Here is a 21190-nt window from a genome sequence, read left to right as displayed (position 1 = left end):
TTAAATTAGTCATTAAAATCATTCATTGTGTATACTTTTTGCAATTATAAGTGTAAATAACTAATAGAGGTCATTTTTAAATAAATTAAAAATTTGAAGACTTTTTACTTGGGGAAGTGGTATTAAATTGGATAGACTTTTCCGAAATACATAATATGGAAACTTCTTTTAAGGTACATATTGTAGAGACATAGAAGGAAAAATATAAATGAAGATTTTTTTTTTTTAATTAAAGCTACTAGGGTCTTGAATAACAGTAATGTTTGAATAAACTACCAAAATGGATGAGCTGGAAGATACTGAAAAAGTAATGGATTTTATTAAGAAACAAAAATATGTATTTGATATTCCCCAAATGTTTGTTGAATACCTACAATATGCCAGAGACATGCTTAGTTGGTGGAGAAAGAAAGAATGGATAAGGCTCAGTCCCCGTGCATATAGTCTTGGTGTGGTCAGGTTACAATAAAAGAAAGTTATGTTACTTAGGGAAGTTTTTTTTAAGAGAAAATGGCAGGGTTAATAGCAGAATGAATGTGAAAATTAAAATATTTTAATATATTAGTTTTATTGTCAATGGGGCTGATAGGCAAAGAATAGATGAAAGGGAGTTACCCAAGAGAGAGACAATGACGCTTATGACCACAAGAACAGGAAGGAAGAGATGGCTGTAAAAGATATTGCTTAAGGAAAATTGAAAATAACAACAACAAAATAATTTGATGGCCCTTCAGAGATGGAAAGTGAAGAGGAAATGACCTCTTCCACCATTGGAACCTCTATCTGTGATCATTAGCTCATGGTGACGCCACCAGCAGATAGGGTGGAGACGCGAGGACAAGCACATTTGTGGAGGAAGCTGGGATATTCTGCTTTGTAGATACAGAGTTCAAGAGTCTGGCAGAAAATTCAAGTGGACATGGCATGTTATAAGCTTCATAAATTCGTTTGCACAGAATTTTTTCAAAACAGGAAAAAAAATCATTTATTTTGAATTTTCTCTACTTTGGACTTTGCCATCTAGCTCTTTAATGTTTATAGTTATGGACTTGCTGATACCAGACATGTCCATGTTTCTGCTGCCAGAGAACTGAAAATGTGGCTGTTCTAGAATGGGAACCCTTACTCATTTTATCCTACTAGAATATAGCAACCTTGTGTTTTAGGTAGATAATAATAAATTTTTACAAAATCACTCTTTTGAACATTCTGCTCTACTCAAGAGAGTCATGTGACTATTAATAAATTGTGAGTTTTTAAAAAGTAGTGGAAAGACCCATTAAGGAATTTTTAAGAATTCAATGAAAGAAATGATTCTCAACTGGGGTTATGAAGTTGCCCCTAGGACGATGTATTATAAGATTGCCAGGAAGATCTTATAATACAGATCTTATATATACAGATCTTATAATGACAGGAAGATTTTTGGCATGCCTGACAGTCCACCCCATTCCTTGCCCAGATTCTAAATCATTTGCAAAATAAAACAAAAGAGTAAGACAGACTGGATTTAAAAAATACCCACCTTTATGAGTCATAAAGTTGATATTGTAGGATGTAGCTTGTAACTACCAGTGAATGGTCTCCCTAGTAATGCATGTCAAAGTAGGCAGATTTTCCAATCCAGCCTCATATTATTGGGTCATTACAGGCCTCTTCATGAGGGGATAGGCCTGTTAAAATCTATTGCGTGAAGCAGAGAATTGTCACATCCTGCAAACAGTTTACTCCCAAGACGAAAGAGCAGAACTATACATGCCCAAAATTCTTCTTCCCAAATTCAGCAATCAAACCATGCTCCCCAAGGGAGAGGTGTGAGTGAGGAGGTGGAAAAGCCAGTAGTGTAACGTTAATGTCTGGCCCTCCACACGGAAGGGAACAGTGGTGGTAAAGGTGAAGTCATTTCCGTCTAACACCAGATTCTGATTCACTAGGGGAACTGAGACGGTCTTTGAGGGTTACTGTCAGGTGTCTAGACATTTCAGGTGTTTTGGAGTGGGGGATAGGGGATGGGAAGGCTGAGAACAGTAGTTTTGATGGATTTATTCTCATGAATATGATATCAGCATTTGGAAATTAGTGTGTGTGACTTCTTAGGCACTGTTCTAAAGGGAGCTCTGCTTGAGTATTTTAGTATTAAGGGCAGCCTATCGGTACCCAGTTCCTAAAGATGATGATCCAAACATACAACCTTGACTACATTGTAAATATATGTGACATTTCTAATGGCAGCAGTGTTATCAAAGAGTCGTTTCGCCCTGTTTGCTCTTTTTTGATGTATTTAGTGGAACACTCTCCCAGCATAATCAGCACTGGAGATCACTGTCTCCTCCTGACAGGTGCAAGCCGCCTAATCATGTGTTCGTTTCGCTGGGGTAGACAGCTAATGAACATAAAGCCTTTTGGATTTTTTTTAATATACAAACTTCAAGCTTGACTGATTTTTATAATAATATTTTTGAACCTTTAATCACTCAGGAGGCTATTTCAATCAAACTCTTGCCATAATTTGATACTTAAACCTACTTTCCCCCCTCAAAAAAGTAGCTTTGCCTTTCCGGAAGGATCATTGCTCTGTGTTGTATTCATCAGTTGTGTGATTCTGCATGTTGTCAAATCCATTGGAGTTTGTGATGGAAAAACAAAGGCGCCAAACAAATTACACTAAACAGTCCCCCAAAAGGATATGATTAAAATTGTGTGCAATGCTGAGTTATTCATGCTTAGACTGTGCGCCCGTGACGGTCTGGGTAAGGTCAAATATCTGACTCATGCGAGCTGCTTTGCTGTCTGTAGGACTGCGGCATACAAGGGTTCTCCTGGAAGGCCGGTTGTTTTATTTCTTTCAAAGAATAAAGAAAATATTTTAAAAGTATTCAGTGTCTACCTTATCAATTATCATATGTAATGAATCCCATTAGCAACTAGATATTACAGTATTTTAAAGATAATGGAAAATTAAATACCTATTTTGATATTGACTTCTGTTGTAATTTATCATTATTAGACCACCATGCTAATAAACAATGCATTTATTGAAATAAAAGTTATTTGCTTTTTATATTTCAATACTTGGCTAATTATTAAACATGAATTACTTGCTAAAATAGTTGTCAGAACCTCTGAAAGTCACTTCGATATGAGGAAATATGAGAAAATTTGTTTGAATCAGTTATTTGCTTGATTTTTTAAATGAACTGCCTGACATAAAGTTACTCTTAATTAAGCACTAAGAATCTTATTGTGTATTTTGATCATGCTTTCAGAAGTGAGGATTCTGGCTTATAATATCTTTTTATGATAGTGACTAGACATTTTTTACAAGTTTTCACTTTTAATATTACCTTTCAGTCAAAATATTTTTTTCTTTTATCAATAGGCAACTTGAAAGGTCAGTGTTTTTATTTCTCTTTTTATTTTATTTTGAATACTTGCATTCACAGTCTTATATCCTGAATAGGCTCAGAAATAATGGGAGGGACAAAGCCTTATAGAAACACCAGGCATTTCTTTCTGGCCGCTGACATATTCTCCTTGGTCATGAAACCTTGGGAATTCTTAGATGTCAAAAAGAGTATAACAGAGGAACTGCTTCCTACCTACCATGCTATAGTCTTAGGAATAACAAGAAATTAATTTTGAAAGTAGTTTGCACTCCTTCGAGGAAGGTCCTTTTTAGACTTTGAGATATTGTTTTCACTATTATTATCTCTATGGATAGTGTGCTATTTTGGTAATAATTAGCAACTGTGCTTTGCTTTCTTAGCTACCTTAAACAATTAATTAAATAATTTATAATTGCATTCTATACATTTATGTTTCTTAAAGACTTCTAATTTAGTGACCATGTTCCATAAAGAAGCTGGGCCCAAATTTGCCAAAGGTTGAACGTGCATATTGAACTTGCCACATTCATTTAAGGACAGAATGATTTTAACCTTTTAGAGTTAATGGATTTTAAAACAATGAATTTTAGCCTTTAGAATAAAAATGATGTCCTGTTTTTCATATGGCACTGTAAAAAAAAAAAAGCTATTGGAAAGTAGATAATAAATTATAATAATTGTACCCTCAGTATAATCACCAGTGAATAAACCAGAAATAAAATAGGTGTTCTTAGAAACAATGGAGACCTTGACACTGAAATGGTTGCGTGGGCATTTTCTCCATTAGATCTTCACCCAGAAGATTTATCAAAGTGAAAGACATTTGTTGAGTCCCCTTGGTTCTGAGGCATGTTTTTACCGTAGGAGAATCTTCTCTGTGATAATTCAGGGACAGTTTTAAGGTCTACTTCCATAAAAGAAGTTGAGACAATTCCCAGACTTTTTCAACATTGCCAATTAATTTTATGTGTTGAATAAATTTATTACCAGTGACTAAACCGATGTTTTTGTTTGTTCCCTAGTTAAGTCACGACAGTTCTATACACTCCGTTTTATCTTTAAAGCTCCCTGCCAGCTCATCTGGTATGGAGCTGATGTCATCAGAAATGGCAACACAAGCTTTAAACAAAGAACTCTGCTTTCAGTGGTACAGTCCTCCTCTGGACAAACCTCCAAAGGAAACAGAACCTATGGTATGTCATATAATTATAGAACTTAATCTTTTGTTTAGATATAAAGTTTAGCTAGGCTGTCACAACTTGAAGAGTAGCGGACATGCTCTTATGTAGATAAGAGCAGATAGCAATATAGAATCTATATTGTCTAATAGAATAAATTTGCAAATGACTAAGAAAATCATGAGAAAGTCTGATTTGAGTTGATCATTTTCCTTTTTCCTGGTCTCAAGGGGAAAATTTTCAGTGTGTCGCCATTATAGATGACATTGAACTTTTTTTGTAATTATTCCTTATCATGTTAAGGAAGTTTCTTTCTACTGTCACTTTGCTAAAAATTTTTATCATGAACCTTTTACTATATCTATTCAAGATAACTTTATGATTTTCTCTTTTGATATTTAGTTGATTTTATAATGTTAAATCAACTTTGTGTTCCTGAGATAAACTCAAATTGGTCATAATGTATTAATTTTGCTGGATTCAGTTTGCCATTGTTTTGTATTGGATTTTTGCCTCTGTTGTCAAGAATAAAATTGGGCTATAAATTTTTTTATACTATTTTTGTCAGATATTTTTTGTATCAAGCTTTTGCTAGAATCATAAAATGAGTTGACAAATACATTGTGTTTCTCTGTTTTCTGGTGCAGGTTGTGTAAGTTTGAAGTAAGTTTTTTATTTGACTATTTGGTAGAATTCATCAGTAGAGCCATCTGGGCCTAGCATTTTCTTTGTGAGAAATAGTGATAATAATTCTTAATAGTTTGAGGAAGTCTTTAAGCATTAGTGCTGGTGTACTGGTTTTCAGAGTTGGTGTCAGTTCTGATTAGGTCAGTATCTGTTCTGATGATTAGTGTCTTTGTCAAACCAAGTTTTAAATATTCTGACTATCACCCTTCTATATATGACATTTGGGGGTTTCTATTTCTTCTGAGTCAGTTTTGTTTAAGTTGCTATTTCTAGGAATTTGCTCATATTATTTAAAAATTTTCCCATATTTTTAATCTATCTGATAGATATTATCAGATTATCATTATTGATATATAATGATGTGCCCCTTTTTGTTCCTTATATTGGTTATTTGTGTATTCTCTTCTTTTTCTTTAACATTGTCACTAGACATTTGTCATTAGTTTTGTTTCATTAATCCACATATCTTCCTTCTACTTTTTTTGGTGTTCTTTTCCTAACTACTGACTTATTGAGTTAGATGTTTAGCTATATTCAGCTTTCTCTTGCCTAAGATATGAATTTTAAAGGTCTGAATTTCTTCCTAAACATCACTTTGGTTGTGTCCCACAAGCATTGTATCATCATTCAGTTAAAATTAGTTTTGTAATTTTCATTATGATTTCTTCTTTGACTCATGGGCCATTTGACATGTGTTTCTTTTTTTTTTTTTTTTATTTCAGCTCATCATGGGGGTACATAAGTTTAGGTCGTATACATTGTCCATGTCCCGCCCAACCCCCCGAGTCAGAGTCCCAAGCGCGTCCAAACTATACGGAGCTTTTCTAGTTATCTTTTGTTGTCTGTTTCTAGACTATGTTGTTTTGTGGTAATACAAATGGTATTTGTTGAAACTTGATTTTTTTTCTCCTGGAAAGGGTTAATTGTTTAAATAATCTATTGCTCTTAAAAAGAATGTACTCCTCAGTTGGTGAGGCAGTGTTTGTGGTATATGTCTAGTAGGTCAGTTTGGCTAATCTTGTTTAAATAATTTCTATTCTTGCTGATTTTTCTACTTTGGTCTGCCTTTTTTAAAATCATTTACTAAGAGAAGTATGTTTAAATCTCTCACTGTGATTGTCATTTTTAGTTTTTTCTTAGTTCTTTTAAATTTTGGTCTACATAATTTGAGGCTATGATCTTAGGTGAAATTAGATGGATAATTGCTGTATCTTTTTGGTGAATTGAACATGTTATCATTTTGATAATAGTGGTTTTTTGTAATGCTTTTTTATTACGTGACCTTTTTTGTAATAATATTTTCCCATAAAGTCTGCTTTCTTTGATAGTAATATAGGAAAATGACTTTCTTTTGCTTATCATTTTCTCAGTGAATATTTTTCTAGCCTTTTGCTTTCAACCTTTCTGTGTACTTGTGCTTTAGTGGTACTTCTTATAAAAGGCATGTACTTGGACATTTTAAAATATAGTCTGACAATATTGTCTTCTGACTGGAGAATTTAATCCATTAGTGTAAATACTGATATATTTGGTTTTAAATATACCATGTTATTTTGTGTTTTTACTTGTCTTGGCTTTTGTTTTTCTCTTCTTTAATACCTTCTTTTGTTTTACATTTGTTATCATTTATTTTTCCTCTCTGAGTTTTGAGATTATGCACTCTTTTTCTGTGCTTTTAGTGGTATTCTTAGGACAACATACATACTTATCTTGTTAAAGTCCATATTTAATGACTATTTTTATGCCCCTAATGACTTATATGGTATTACTGTATATTTTGTAGCATAAAATGATAATATTATTTTTATTATTTTATACAAGAGATACTTTCCTTTAGAATTTCCTACACTTTTACCATTTGCTTTGTTTTTTACTCCATCTTGCGTGTTAGACATTCCTACCAACATCAATTCTTTTTGTTAAAGTACATGCTTTAGAATTTCCCTTGGTGAAGATCTTTTGAAGGCAAACACTCTCAACTTTGTTTGCCTGATAAATGTCATTGTTTTACATTTATTTGTGAAATGAATTTTCATGAGGTTGAGAATTCAAGATGGAAAATTATGTTATTTCAGTACATTCAAGATGTCATCTACTCACTTCCACTGTTGCTGTTGAGGGTCAAGCTGTTGCTGCTTTAAAAGTGTTCTGACTTCTTCCACGAGCTGCTTTTGAGATTTTTCTCTTGGTCTTTGTACAATTTTACTCAGAACGATTTTTTAAAAATTTATTTTCCTTACAGTAGTGTATTGGGTAAAAACACAGACTCTGGAACCAAACTGCCTAAGTTTGAATCTCAGCTTTGCCGCTTAATAGTTTTGTGATTGTGAATAGATTAGTTAACTTTGCAGTATCATGCTTACACTCATCTGTAATTAGAGATAACTGTGTAAACTCCTAACTTCAATAAATAGTAGTCATTATTATGTAAAATTATTTTAAAATTATACTGTTTTTAAAGTTTAGTAACATCAAATATACATGTAATATACTTGGTAAACATTATTTGAAAACACCTTTTAAAATTTAGCAACAATATATCCTCATAGATACTTTGGCTTCTAACATTCTGCAGAAAGTAGAGTAAACTGTGCCTAACCAGCAAAATTAAAGTGGGTAGCAAATAAGAGAAAAATCTTAGTTTGCCTCTAAATGCAGTTTACAAATTTGTATCATACACATAAGTTATTTTAATGTTTCTTATCTTTATCTCCATATCTTTATCTTTATTCACATCCACGTCCATGTGTATGGAGAGACATTTGCAATGGGGTTAATTGAAGGGCAGAAGGAAGGAGGGGGCAAGTATTTGGGAGCAGTTCAGTATCGATCCCTGAACTATTGAAGATTGAACAGTAATTCGGATTTTAGGATAGACTTGAAAATGGGTCAAGCTTTTAAAAATGGAACAGTTGGTCAATATAGTCTTTCACAGAGGAAGGTTCCACTATAGAATTCCTTTGATTGCTGTTTTCTCTAAGAAGAGCCTCAGGCTTTTTGCCATAAAACATTTGCCGTATAGTTTTGCCCTGTTCAGCATTTTTATTTGCATTTTATCCCCTGCATTGGTCTGTTCTTGCACTTCCCAGCTCTTGAGTGCTGTCCCCTCCAGCTTGCCTCTGGTAGCTTCTGCAACTCCTTGACTGGTGTGTGACCCATGTCAAATCAAGAAACCTCCTGGGCCTGCCTCTCTTTGTTCTCCAGCACCACTTCTCACACTGGCCCCTGCATTCTGCTACCTTAGGCTGGAAACCTGCTGCTAATTCTTGGTCAATTATAATTCTCTTCCTATTCAGACAAAAAGAGAAACTTTAACATATCACTCTCTAGATACATTTAATGCTATTTTCTACATTTTTAAAGTACTCTCCTTCCCCCCCTTTGCCAGTCAAATCCTTCCCAGATATTCCATCTACATTTTAAAATAATGAATCTGTAATGTCTTGTAGAGGAATTAAGTGCAGTAGTTTTAAAGTTGTGGTTCCAAGAATACTAATGGGTCAGGGAGTCAATATTGGATCATGAGTAGCATTTTTTAAAAAGAAATGAAACATACAAAAAATCAGAATACATACTATATAGTAAGTGAAAATATTGTTTTCTGAAACTTTTGTTTTACGATATATGTTGTTAAAAAGAAAATTTCTTAGGTTGATCTTTAGCATATGTCAGAATTGGTTTACTTGCTAGGAAGGAACTAATAAAAGATTATATTCATTCAGAGAGAGTTGGGAAACACGAGGATTACTCAGTTAGGAAACACAATGTTTACCTAAGCTGCAGGTTTTAAAAAATGAGGAAGAAAGTATAGAGTTCATTTCACAAAGTCACCGAAACATCATATCCATATCAGTCATCACAAAGGCAGTCTGGGGCAGGATGATCTGAGGTGTCCATGGGCTGCTGTTGGAAAAACAAAACATCTAAGAAGCAAATGCTAAGACTACATCTGTGGCTGAGAGTTAGAATGACAAGGTTTTATCCATCAACAGTTGTGTCTGACAATTAACATGGAAGCACGAACTGGCATCAGACAGAGATTAGAAGCAGAGCATCAACTAAAAAATTCTGATTTAAGCAGGTTGCTTGAGCAATTTTCTCAAGCCACAGGAAAAGATGCAAAACACACAGTCTTCTCATTTCTTAATTTGGGGATGTTTTTTTCCTCTTTGACAGTATGTATGTATGTTTTGGGTCATGATAAAAGATGTAGTTGCTGCCATAAAGCTCAGTAAAAAAAACACCACCAAGAAACACTGACCTAGATGAACTAAATCTTCCCAGACTCAGAGTCTATCCTCTTGGATGGTAATGCTGAAATTTGTTTGATAATTTAAATATTTGTATATTTGAGGGTTTATCTACTCATCGTTTTAGGACTTCAGTGTTGAGTTTAGTGTTGAATAATTGGCTGACAATCATGAAACCTGCAAGATAATAACAATAGTGCAAACTTATGTAGAGCTTACTATGTTCCAGGTACTTTACTTACATTAATTTCACAACTTAGTTTTCTATGTATTTCAGAATCTCTAATTTTTCCCAGACTTTCAAAGAACTATACAGTCCTCTCCATGTGGTCAAACTCATTGACTTATCTCCCAGTTCCATTGTTTTGTCTTCTTCAGAGCCGAGCTCCAGGCTGACTGCTTGCTCTCATAGCTCAGCTGTCATCTGCAGAGTCCCATTCACCATCCTCCTGAGAGCTCCTTCATCTCTCTCTGAGTTGGGTTCTCTGGGTCTCTTGTTTCTCTCTGCCTTGATTTGCTCTCTTATGAGCAGAGATGAACACATCTTCCAGCTTCTTGAGAAAGGGTATATTAAAGGTTCTGATCTTTCAAAGGATTCACCAGACTTCACAAAGTATATTCATGAAAGGCTTTAGTAAAGGATGAAGCATGGCAGGATAAAGAAAGCAGAGGTAATCATTAGGGAGACCTGAGAGATCCAGAAGCAGCTTCCAGGGTCCTCTCTCAGGTGCACAGGACACAGTTCATCTATGAATCATGAACCACCAAAATATGACAAGATACGGTCTCAGGCTGCTGTCTTATATCTGAGGAGAAGTCTTTTATATCTCTCTGTTCATGTAGTCAGAACTACGTGTGGGACCAGATTCGTTAATAGAAGTAAAGATAACAGTACAATGCAGATGCCAATTATCAATCTGCACGTTTTCTATGAAAAATGCAGACGAGATGTTACAGGCTGCTCCCTGGTGTGTTTCAGACCCTAGGACAGGACTCCATTAATCACTAGTTAATATATTTTATTCAGATTTGGCCAAGGGCCAATGCCATGACTATATTCCTTTGAGATGGTAACAAGTTTGCAGCAGACTGACATAACCCAGGGAGTAAAAAGACCTTGAATTCTGACACAAGGTCTTTACTTTAATGCTTAATTCATTGTTTATTAGGCATAAAATTCTAGGCTGACAATTATTTTTCCACAAAATGTGAGAGGAATTATTCCCTTTGTCTCTGGCAATCCTGCGTTGCTGTTGAGAACTCTGCTCCCATCCTGATGCCTGGTTCTTTATTTGTGACTCTGGATGTTCTGGGAATCTTCCCTCTGTTCCTTTGTTGCCAAAGGCTCAGCCACTTGTCCATGAGGCCAAATCAGAAGAACGAGGACAAGCGGTTTGGAGAGGAAGGAAAGAGTTTACTTTGAAAAGGAGGAACTATGGTAGACCTTCTCATCTCGAAATCCCAGATTTCCTGAACATAGGCAGAAATACAGAGCTTTTAAAGGGAGGGTTTTCAGCTTCAGGCCATTACTGTGGTTAACTATTCTAAACATCCCATCTCTGCCAAAGACAAAGCCACCTGGGAATTTTAACAAAAGACTTGATGCAGGCCAGAATGCAGTTCCCAAAAAGAGTGGGGGAAGTTTTCCAGGCCATTCCCTCTGTTACATATTCCCCACTCTCAATATTTCCCTTCCATATCTATGGGAAGAGGGGTGACTGTTCTGTTAACACCCTGTGTACTGAAATTCCATGATGTGCCTTGGTATGGGGTCTTCATCCATTGTGCTGGACACTTAGACTAGCCCTTTAAAAATGAAAAGTACTATTCTTCAGTTCATGGAATTTAAAAAATCATTTCTTCCCTCTGATTATCTTGATGCCTTCTGTAATTTCTGTTAATCAGATATTGAACCTATTGGATTAAGTGTTTACTTTTCTCATGTTTTCTTCCCTACTATCTACATTTTTAAATTTAGGTTTTACTTTTGGAGAAATGGATTCAACTTTATATTTCAAGTCTTTTATTTATTATTTCATTGTGATCATATTTTTTAATTTTTAAGAGATCTTTCTTCATTCTAATTGTTCCATTTTGATAGCACTGTGTTCTTGTTTCACAGAGGCAGTACCATCTTTCTTCTCTCTCAGAATATTAATTACGGTTTCATTGAGGTTTTCTTCTGTTCTCTATCTTGTATCAGATTCTCCAAGTTCCATTCTTCTGTTACCTTTAGTTTTTGCCTTTCCATTTTCTGTCTAGTGACTCTTAGCTGTCTGTTCATGTTGGGAGTGAGGCACTAAAAAGCGTATTTGCTTAGACTTACTGATGTCTAGGCCTCATTGTAAGGTGACTGTAGAAGGAGCCAGGAGTTTCACTGGAGGATATTGAAATGTCAGAATGTGTAGGTCTTTTTTCTTTGGTCAGTTTCCCTAAAGAGGATTCTCTTAGACTCCTGCCTGGTTTCCTACATTCTGGGAAGCGGTTATTATGGGGTAGGGGAATGTTTCTTGTTCAGAATAGACTTTCACTTAATTCCAATATTTTCAATACACGTCACTGCTGTACCTAATGGCCCTCAGCATAGATCCTCTCTGATTTAACATCAGCAGAGAATAAAATGGAAGAAGTTTGGCAGGCAGAGAGGAGGGGAGGGAAGGGGGAGCCTCCTGGCTGCGTGGGCCCATAGAAGGGATGGGAGGGAGGTTGTCTAACACTCCTGTTTGTAGTGCCACCCACTCCTGCCTTCCAAGCTACCTGGGCCTCCAGTCCCTGAGCCATTCTAGGGACCCCAGTCATACTTGTTGGCAACTCCTCCAAAGGCACGTAGGCACAGCCTTTCCCCTCTGCTGAGTCAGCTGTGCTCTTCCAAGTGCTTTGTGTCCTTCAAAGCGTTGCAAACCTCTCTTGTCTGCTTCACTTCCTCTCTTGTTCTTTCTGCCCTTGTGGATTTATGCCTTTCTAAAAAAAAAGAAAATCTCCTTTTTAGTTTACTTTGTGATGAAGCAGAGATAAATGCATGTAGCTGTAGGGATGAAAAGAGTTTTTCCCTCCCTGTCTGAAGATTTGGTCTTAAGTCTGCCAAAATAATACTGACCATAGACAGATTAACAGGTGGAAAAGCATACAGATTTAGTAGTGTGCATAAGCACAGGAAAATAATTGGAAAATAATTAATCAGTTACCCAATGAGATTCAGAAACTTATACCACCTTCTTCATAGGAGAGAGGGAAGCAGAGGTGTAGGCAGTTTTGAGGAGTAGTAAATGACTTTTAGGGGAACTGAATGGACCCAAAGGATCATAGTTTGTAAATGATTCTGTTTGAAAATGGAATGGGAGCAAGAACAGACAATAGCTTGGTGGACATGGGAAGGTGAAGGGTAGAGCAGCCCTTCGAACAAATGTTGTCTTATCACCCATTTAAAGTCTCCCAGGCAATCTCTCTGAGCTGCTCTCAGAAGAGTAGATGGAAAGTCTGTCTGGACAAAGTGACTACTTTTAGCCTTTTCTCTTTTCTGGTAATCTTTCCTGGTTGTTTGATGAGATTTCAATTGTCTTGAAAGGCGGTTTCAAGACAATTGCACTTCTTTTGGAAGAAGTTTTGTCCATCAGAGAAGGGAATTTACTGAGAGAACCCCTACCTGTGCTGTGGGCGTGATGGGACAGGAGAAGGTTAGAAAGTCCTTGGTTCTGAGGTGCCTTCTGAAGCCTTCCAACTTCCTTTCATTGAAAAGTGCTCAGTGCGCCAAAGCGCCATACTTCGGGGTACTGTTCTCTGAGCTACTGTTCTCTAGCTAGTCAGTTTTGACCGGCAGCTCTGGGCCTCAGCTTTCTTATATCTAAAATGAGGGGATTAGACTAGATTATCTCTAAGGTTCTATGAATCTCAAATTCTATAAGTTCATGACTAAATAGGAGCTATATCATATGGGACTGGTGCTAATTTCCCTATTTGGAATGATTAGAATCCAAACAAGGAAATTACTAGACCGTGAATCATCAAAAGCAGTTTCATCATGGAGGTGGGGGCTAGAAAGTTCTGTTAAATGGAGAGAGGAAGAAGGGAATAGTTTAAGTGAATTCACAGAAGCAGCCATGTCCCCTGATGGAAAAGGTACACATTGAGAAGTAACAAGAAACAAAGCTGGATATTCACCAGGTGTATGGTTAGTGTTTAGTGCTTGCTGTAGAGGGTCTTCAGAGACTGAAATTTAAACTTAATTGCAGTACAAAATGTCACTCTTCAAAAAGGATATAATATTGTCACCAGATAGTATTTATTTGCATTTTCTAACCTTTGCACAATTCTTGTTCACATCATTTCTTTTTAAAGTGAATTGGGAAAAAAAAAATCCTTCATTTTTCTCTTCTAAGGAAAAACTTCAAAGTGAGTGATATGATTTTGAGAACTAATGCATTTTTGAGGCAAACTGTAATTTTGATGTCACATTTTATATGCCTTTAATTTTTCTTATAGGTTTTATTGCTATATGCATATAATACGAAGCCCCTGAAGGTGACAGATGTTAGATATTCCAGTTACAACGTATCTGTTGGTTCTTTATGGTTTCCGCTGAACAGGCAAGTAAAAGTGGATTATCCACAACACTCTGTCTTTGCCACTGTTTCTCATAAGAACAGCCTGTTTTAGGAATGTACAAGGTAAAGCACAAGAGGCCTTTTAAAGGCACTTTTGGAAGAAACTTCCTTTTGTTTAGAGCAGCAGTCCCCAATCTTTTTGGCACCAGGGACCAGTTTCATGGAAGACAATTTTTCCATGCACCAGGAGGTGGGAGTGGGGAGGGTATGGCGTGATAGAGAGTGGCTGTAAATACAGATGAAGCTTTACCCGCTCACCTGCCACTCACTTCCTGCTGTGAGGCCCAGTTCCTAACAGGCCATGGACTGGGACCAGTCTATGGCACGGGGACTGGGACCACAGGTTTAGAGGAATATTATATTGCAGTGGTCAAGAGCATGAACTCTGAATCCAGCCTGCTGTGGTTCAAATGCCACTTTGTGCCCCTTATTACCTTTGTAAACTTGGGTAGTTTATTTAACCTCTCTGTGCTTCAGTTTCCTGATTTGTAAGGTGGGAATACTATTTAGATTACTAAGTATGAAATGTCCGATTTCCTTAACTACTAAGTTTGACAGATGATGTCTCTGACGTTTCGCTTTGACACTTCTTGTTTTATTTTTACTGTGAAGGTACATCTTCAGTCTTTCAATTGTACATTTTAGGCTTGTGATTATCTTTCACATTTTTTAGAGAAATTTTATGAAACCATGGATAAGTCACAAATTCCTGTTATTTTTGAATATGAATTCCATCATGGAATTAATGCAGCACAGATAGCTTGAAATATCAACTAAGTGTTTGGGAAGGATGTGGCCGATGAACACATACTATGTCGATGATTTGAGCAGTTCTATTCTGGTGATTTTAATCTTGAAGATAAGCCACGTGGGTGACCTGAGACTAAGGTGGATAATGGTGAGCTGAAAGCTGTAGTGGAAGTGAATCCATCTCAACTTATGCATGAATCAGTAGCAAGGTCTGACATTACTATTCCAACAATATTGGATCCCTTGAAACAAATGGGCAAGGTAAAGAAGCTGGATAGATGGGTTCCGCATGCAGTAAGCATCAGAAGAGAAGTCATCTCAAAGCTTGCCTTTCTTTTCTGTCACGACATAAGGCAAATAATTTCTACACCATATTGTTACGTGTGATGAAAATGGATTCTTTTTGACAATTGCAAGCATTCAACACAATGGTTGGATAAAGGTGAAGTGCCAAAGCACAGTCCAAAACTGAATAGTCATCAGAAGAAGCTAATGGTGTCTGTTTGGTGGTCCAGTGCTGATATTATCCATTACAGCTTCATGAAACCTGGTCAATCGATTATAGCAGATGTCTACTACAATCAATTGGACAAAATGATGAAGATGCTTGCAATTAAGCACCTGAGATTGGTAAATAGAGACAGGTCATTCCTCTTGCAAGACAATGCTTAACCATGTATCGCACGAACAATGCTGCTCAAACTACAGAAGCTAGACTGGGAAACTCTCTGTCATCTATCGTATTCACCAGACCTTGGATCAACTGACTTATACTTCTTCCAGGCTTTGGACCACTTCTTGTGAAGAAAAATATTCAATTCTCAACAAGCTGTGGAAAATGCCTTTCATGATTTCATCACCACTCACTCTCCAGGCTTCTTTGTTGCTGGCACAAACAAGCTACTGTAAAGATGGCAAAACTGTGTCAATAGTTTAGGTGCATACTTTGATTAATTATACTGCTTTTTGTTTGAGATATTATAAACTACACTTTGGATTCAAAGTTGGACATTTCATATTTAATGACCTAATACTAATAATAGTACCTAGGGTGACTGAAGGAACAGTTCATGACAGTTCATAGAGATTTCAGAGAGTACAAGGATGTTGTCTGTACCATATTTTGCCTGTATTTTGATGTGATTAAAAAATAATTTAATGTGGTTCTGTACAGGGTTGCAAAATTAAGCCCAAACTTCACTCCCACGCCTCTCCTTTCCCTTTGTAACCAGTCCAATTTTATTTTGCTCCAAAGTCAAAAATCTCTGCTTTGGCCAGGTTGTTTTCCTCCCTCTCTGTCACACAGGGCATAGCTCTAGCTTTTTGCTCATGCTTTGTTTCTCTCTTTTCCTATTTCACTTTACCAAATTCCTCATTTGTTTATTTTTCCTTTACTTAGCTAGTTATTTTTGACTCCACTGTTCATTGCCCTTCTGATCTTAGCCTCTATTTCCTCCATTGTAAGGTGGAATTATAATACCTGCTCTGCGTACCTTTTGGGGTTATTGTTAGGATCAAGCCAGAAATTGTATGAACATGCTTTGAAAGGTTGAAAACAGTAACATGTCTGTCTATCAGTGCCAGCTCTTTGCTCTGCTTAGTCAATGGAGAATTGGTGCTTCTCTGTCCTTCTCTCGAGAGTCTTGTTTGTGCTCCATGATTTTCACTTTGGATGACTTCTTGGCCTTGCTGTGAAAGAAAATAAAACATGCGCTGTTTCAAGAGCTAGCATGCTTTCAGTTATTCAGTCAATGTCCTTCCTTCCTCCCTCCCTTCCTTCCTTTTTTCCTTTTTTCTTTTTAAGCAAAATGGCAGAAAACCTAGGCTATATACCAGTACAGCTAAGCAACACAGTCAGAAAATTATGCACTAGGCTTGTAAGTCCAGAAACTGCAGTTTTTTTTTTTTTCCAGAACTACATGAAGAAAATGATTACAATTTCTACAGAGTAGAAAGTCAGTTCTGGACACTACAGTTCTGGACACTCATTAGCAATCTGTAACCCAAATGTCATAGAATAGTTTATCCTTCCTAGAATTCCAAGTATTATAAAGGAAAGATATACTATTTTTGGAAGAAAAATAAGAATTCTTTCTCTATATTGGAATGAAGAATGGAGTTTTAGAATACCATCTTTCCTTTATGTGGTCTCTTACAGCTAAGAATCTACATAGTCATGTCCTTTCATCCTTTCAAAAGCCCTGTGAATTGGATGAAGTAGATTTTATTATTCCAGTCTTGTCGTAGATGGAAACCCAGGGCAGAGAGGTTGAGTGACCGGTCTGAGGTCCCCTGGCCAGTGTGTGAAGGAGTCAGGCATGACTCCTTTGAGTCCTAACCCTGTGCCCTCTCAGGGCCTCAGGAAGTTTTTCCAGCATTATTGATGATCCATTTTTTAATGGGTACGTTTTCCAAATAAACTTTTAACAACAAATCTTTACATTTCAACTCTTGCATTTTTTATAGAAAAGTTTCTAAAACATACTACATGCATTTAAATCCTCTTATATATAGTTAAAGGTGTTTTTTTACTTTTCGTAGCTGAGAACCATCATTAGGATGATCAAGTATCGTACCATGCTGCAGCTGAGGATGCTGTGGAGAATTGGAGAATTGACATTCTTGTGTATGTTCCTGACACCAGTCTGCTTTTGGGATCATTTACTTCTTTTTCATAATAATTTTTCTCCTTCCTTGAATGGAGAAATGCATGCATGCAGACACACACCTCTACATGCTGCTATGCCTACAGCATAGAGTTGCTGAGGGCCACACAGGTGGCTGTTTGGCTCCTTCTGCCTTTGAAGCCTTCCACCTTCTGCCCCCACTCCACTGGTCCACCTCTGCCTTCAGAGCATCAGCCTGTGGCCCCTGAAGCTTTCTGTCTTTTGCATCATTGCTGCTAGATCCTCTGCCTTCCTCCTTGGCTTTTGCTTTTCTTTTTTTCTTGATTCTTCTCCCTCCCTCCCTCCTTCTGTCTTCCTGCAGCCTCCCCAATACACTGAATTGCTGTGGGCTGCTCCTAGACCAGGCTTTTAGAATCATTGATAACCTATCATGATTCTTACCTTCAAGTCAGCCAGAACATCATAGCATGGCATTAAGATTTACATAGGAGTAAATCTTTTATTATTGCCTAGAGTTTGTTTGCCCACGTAGATAACTTATTTTCTTTATTTTCGTCTTCAGCAGTATTTTGGATGTGTACCTTTCTTTCATTGCACATTTGCCAATTTGTAATCATATATTTGTCTAAGTGTGTAACAGGACCATAATCATTATGAAAGTTAAGATTGTGTCTCTTTGCTCATGTTTCTTGATTGAAGGAATGATTGAATGAATGATGTTTGGCAGTGTCAGAAATCTAATGATTAAATAACTGAGAGCTTACTGAACACATCCTATAGATTCTGCAAATAAACAAATGACTTTCTTAACTTTTTCAATAAAATACATGTATATTTGTTATTTTTTAGAGTTATTGCAATTCACAAGAAACTATCTAATCTTGTGCAAATAGCTGAAATATCATTGCCAGCAGTTCCTGAAATTACTTCGAATGAAGATGTATATGAAGTACAAGAAACAGAAGAGACATCAATAGACAAAGAAATGGAAGTGAGTTATTATATATGGAAAATGGCATTGCTATTGAGGATGGATGTCATCACACACAATTGTTTAAATTGTTTTTTATTTCATCAAAACAGAACTATATAACTAAACTTGAACTTTGTGGTTCTTCTGCCCTCTATTTTCTCTACTCAGAGTACCAGACATGACCCAAATTTTTGGCACGTACATACATAGTGTTCCCTCCGAAGCTCTTCTCAGAATCCCAATTACCGATTGATTCTGACAGTGAATGAAAACAAAGCCAATCCAGAGAAATTATTCAGATATAACTGTGAATCCCAAGAAACAGTTGTTTGTAACTTATATTAATATTACTTTCACTTTTTCACTCAAACTCTATTACTGAAACATTTTTACTACCCAAGTAATAGGTGAAGAAACACTAGAAAATACAGATAGGCATATATTCTTTCAGACTTTTTCCGTGCATATATATTTTTCTGGCCAAACTAAGGGCTGTTTTCTGTATAGTATGTTGTAAATCTGATCACACAGCTGAGTTTTTTATAATGAGTGGTGTGTGTATTTTGGGGAAGAGCGTGGTTTTCCTTCCCCTCCTGAGTTCTTAACCCATTGAGAAATGGGGCAGAGTAGACAGGTATGTGGAGATCAGAATGTCAGCATCATTACTGATAAAGCTGATTAGAGAGCACGGCTTTCGATCTGTGGCCAAATGAGCTCATTAATATTTTACCCCTGAATCAGCCAGACTTGCCCACCTAGTCACACAGTCATCTGCAGTCATCTGGCCTACCCATGTAACCACAGGGTTCCCCCATTTCCCCCTGCCCCCGCCAAGCTTACTGCATGGGGGAGCAGAGAATAATAGTCCTGCAGGTAGGGTGCCTCCAAAAAATGTCAAGAAAGATTACCCAGAAGGGGCTGAGCCTAGCACACTCTATTGCTTTCCCTAAACTCACCAGTCAGATAAGTGACCCTACTCTCCTGGGGATAAATTAGTGACAGGTCCAAAAGAAGCTGGAAGTGTCTCTCCTTCTGTAGAAGAAGAGTGGAAATTCCTTAATGTGTGTTCTCTCCTAATTACCTGTTCTTTAAATTTTTATTTGTATATTAATCCAATTTCTTGGGATATATATTCTGCATTTATTGTGGGTATTAAAAAGTAGATCCAAAAGGCTTAAAGTAAAAAGGGGCAACCTCCTGCCCAATCTCTCCTAACTCCACATTCCTGCCCTGCAGGGGCAGCCACTTTCAACTCTTTTCTTTTGTTATTTACTTTCATATCTAGAAATAATATGCAGTATCAGTCATGAAAGGTGGGGTAACATCCAACTTCCAAATCCAAGAGGGCCAGCTGGGGGCCTACTCCATGTCACCTGCTCTGGGAGCCAGCATCCAAGCTAGCGGCCCACCCATCATATGGAACAGTGGCAGTCACTGTGTCAGGAGGGGAGAAGGGGGAAATCGCACCCTGGCACATAAATTTTCCATCATGTCCCTTCCACTAATTTTTTATTGGCCAAATAAGCTGTCTGCTGTACCAACAATTCTGCTACCAGCCTGAAAGAAGGAAAGTCAGAAATGTTGATGAATAGTGCTAACGACAGCCACAAATCATTGTTTTTTTCTTGAGGTATCAATTTTAGATAATATCTATTGATTTTTGATTATGGTATATAAGGATTTAGCTCACTTATACTTCAACTTCTCCTTTTCCCTTCTCTTTGAAATATTGTTATATCACAAAATTTAGTTAAACCAATATTCAGTGTTTACCTTATTATAACCCTCTAAATGGTGTTCACAGCCAAGTCAAGTAGTTTACTATGCTTATGTTCCTTTCTTGTATGTTTGGTTTTTTTTTGACTTGTCTTTTATCCTTAACTTTTTCTCAGTCATTATAGCAGATCTTTCGTATGTTTATCCATAGATTTTTTTACTCAAGTGTCTGTACTTATCAAATAATGTCTCAATCTCGTTTTGCTCCTAGAACCTCCCACCCTCCTACTCCAGTTGAAGACTGGTTGCTCTTAATCCCTGCTCCATAGCTCTGCTCGGGACCCTTCCTGCACTGCTTTTCTGGTTGAATTCCCAGCCACTGGAGTCCCATGCCTGCTTTTCTTCTCTGAAAGCTTTTAAGATCTTCTTTTTATTTTTAGTCTAGTGTATTTTCTTAAATTATTTTCTGCTAGGTTAATATTTAATTGGTTATCAATAACAAAAAATCTTTAATTCTTAAAGAATATTGTCGGCATGGCTCTTATGTTTCTTTGTTTACCTCATCTATGCACTTTTATTATGTGAACGTATAAAAATTGGCAACTGTCCTGATTTTCAGAGTATACTTGTTGGCATTTTTAGTTTGAGCTGAACAGTAGAGTGAGTGAATGCATTTTTAATTGTTGTAAAAGCAGCAAGCCCAACTGTGAGAGAATCTATCAGGCAAGTATAGTTAGCCTTTGCAAAATGCCACTTTCCAGCATTTATGTCTTCTGTGCCCTGTGCCTGAATCTATCGTAGAGCAGATGTCTTCAAATTTTGGTTGCATATCTTTTTCAGTATCCTCAGATGTTACAACGTGAATTATGATGCTTAATGACGTGCTGAGTGTGCTTATAATAAATCCCCCAATAGATCAGATTGCTCAACCTATCTCAAACCCAGTAGATTTTATGGCTATAACTGTAGGTATATATTTCTTTTATAAAGTGCATGGTTGTTCTTTCTTGTCTATTTTCAAG

General features: G+C 36.7%; 1 protein-coding gene across 1 annotated transcript in view; it reads left to right on the top strand.

The window, feature by feature from the left end:
• Positions 1-21190, top strand: part of CFAP54 (cilia and flagella associated protein 54) — a 281353-nt gene that overhangs the window by 218468 nt on the left and 41695 nt on the right. The window contains exons 64-66 of the mRNA XM_045553185.1: positions 4409-4579; positions 13981-14084; positions 18329-18470. Of these exons, the coding sequence (XP_045409141.1) occupies positions 4409-4579; positions 13981-14084; positions 18329-18470 (417 nt within the window). The remainder of the gene's footprint in view (positions 1-4408; positions 4580-13980; positions 14085-18328; positions 18471-21190) is intronic.

The sequence above is a fragment of the Lemur catta genome, chromosome 6, assembly GCF_020740605.2.
Source record: "Lemur catta isolate mLemCat1 chromosome 6, mLemCat1.pri, whole genome shotgun sequence".
NCBI lineage: Eukaryota > Metazoa > Chordata > Mammalia > Primates > Lemuridae > Lemur > Lemur catta.
This window is presented reverse-complemented; position numbering and strand designations above follow the sequence as displayed.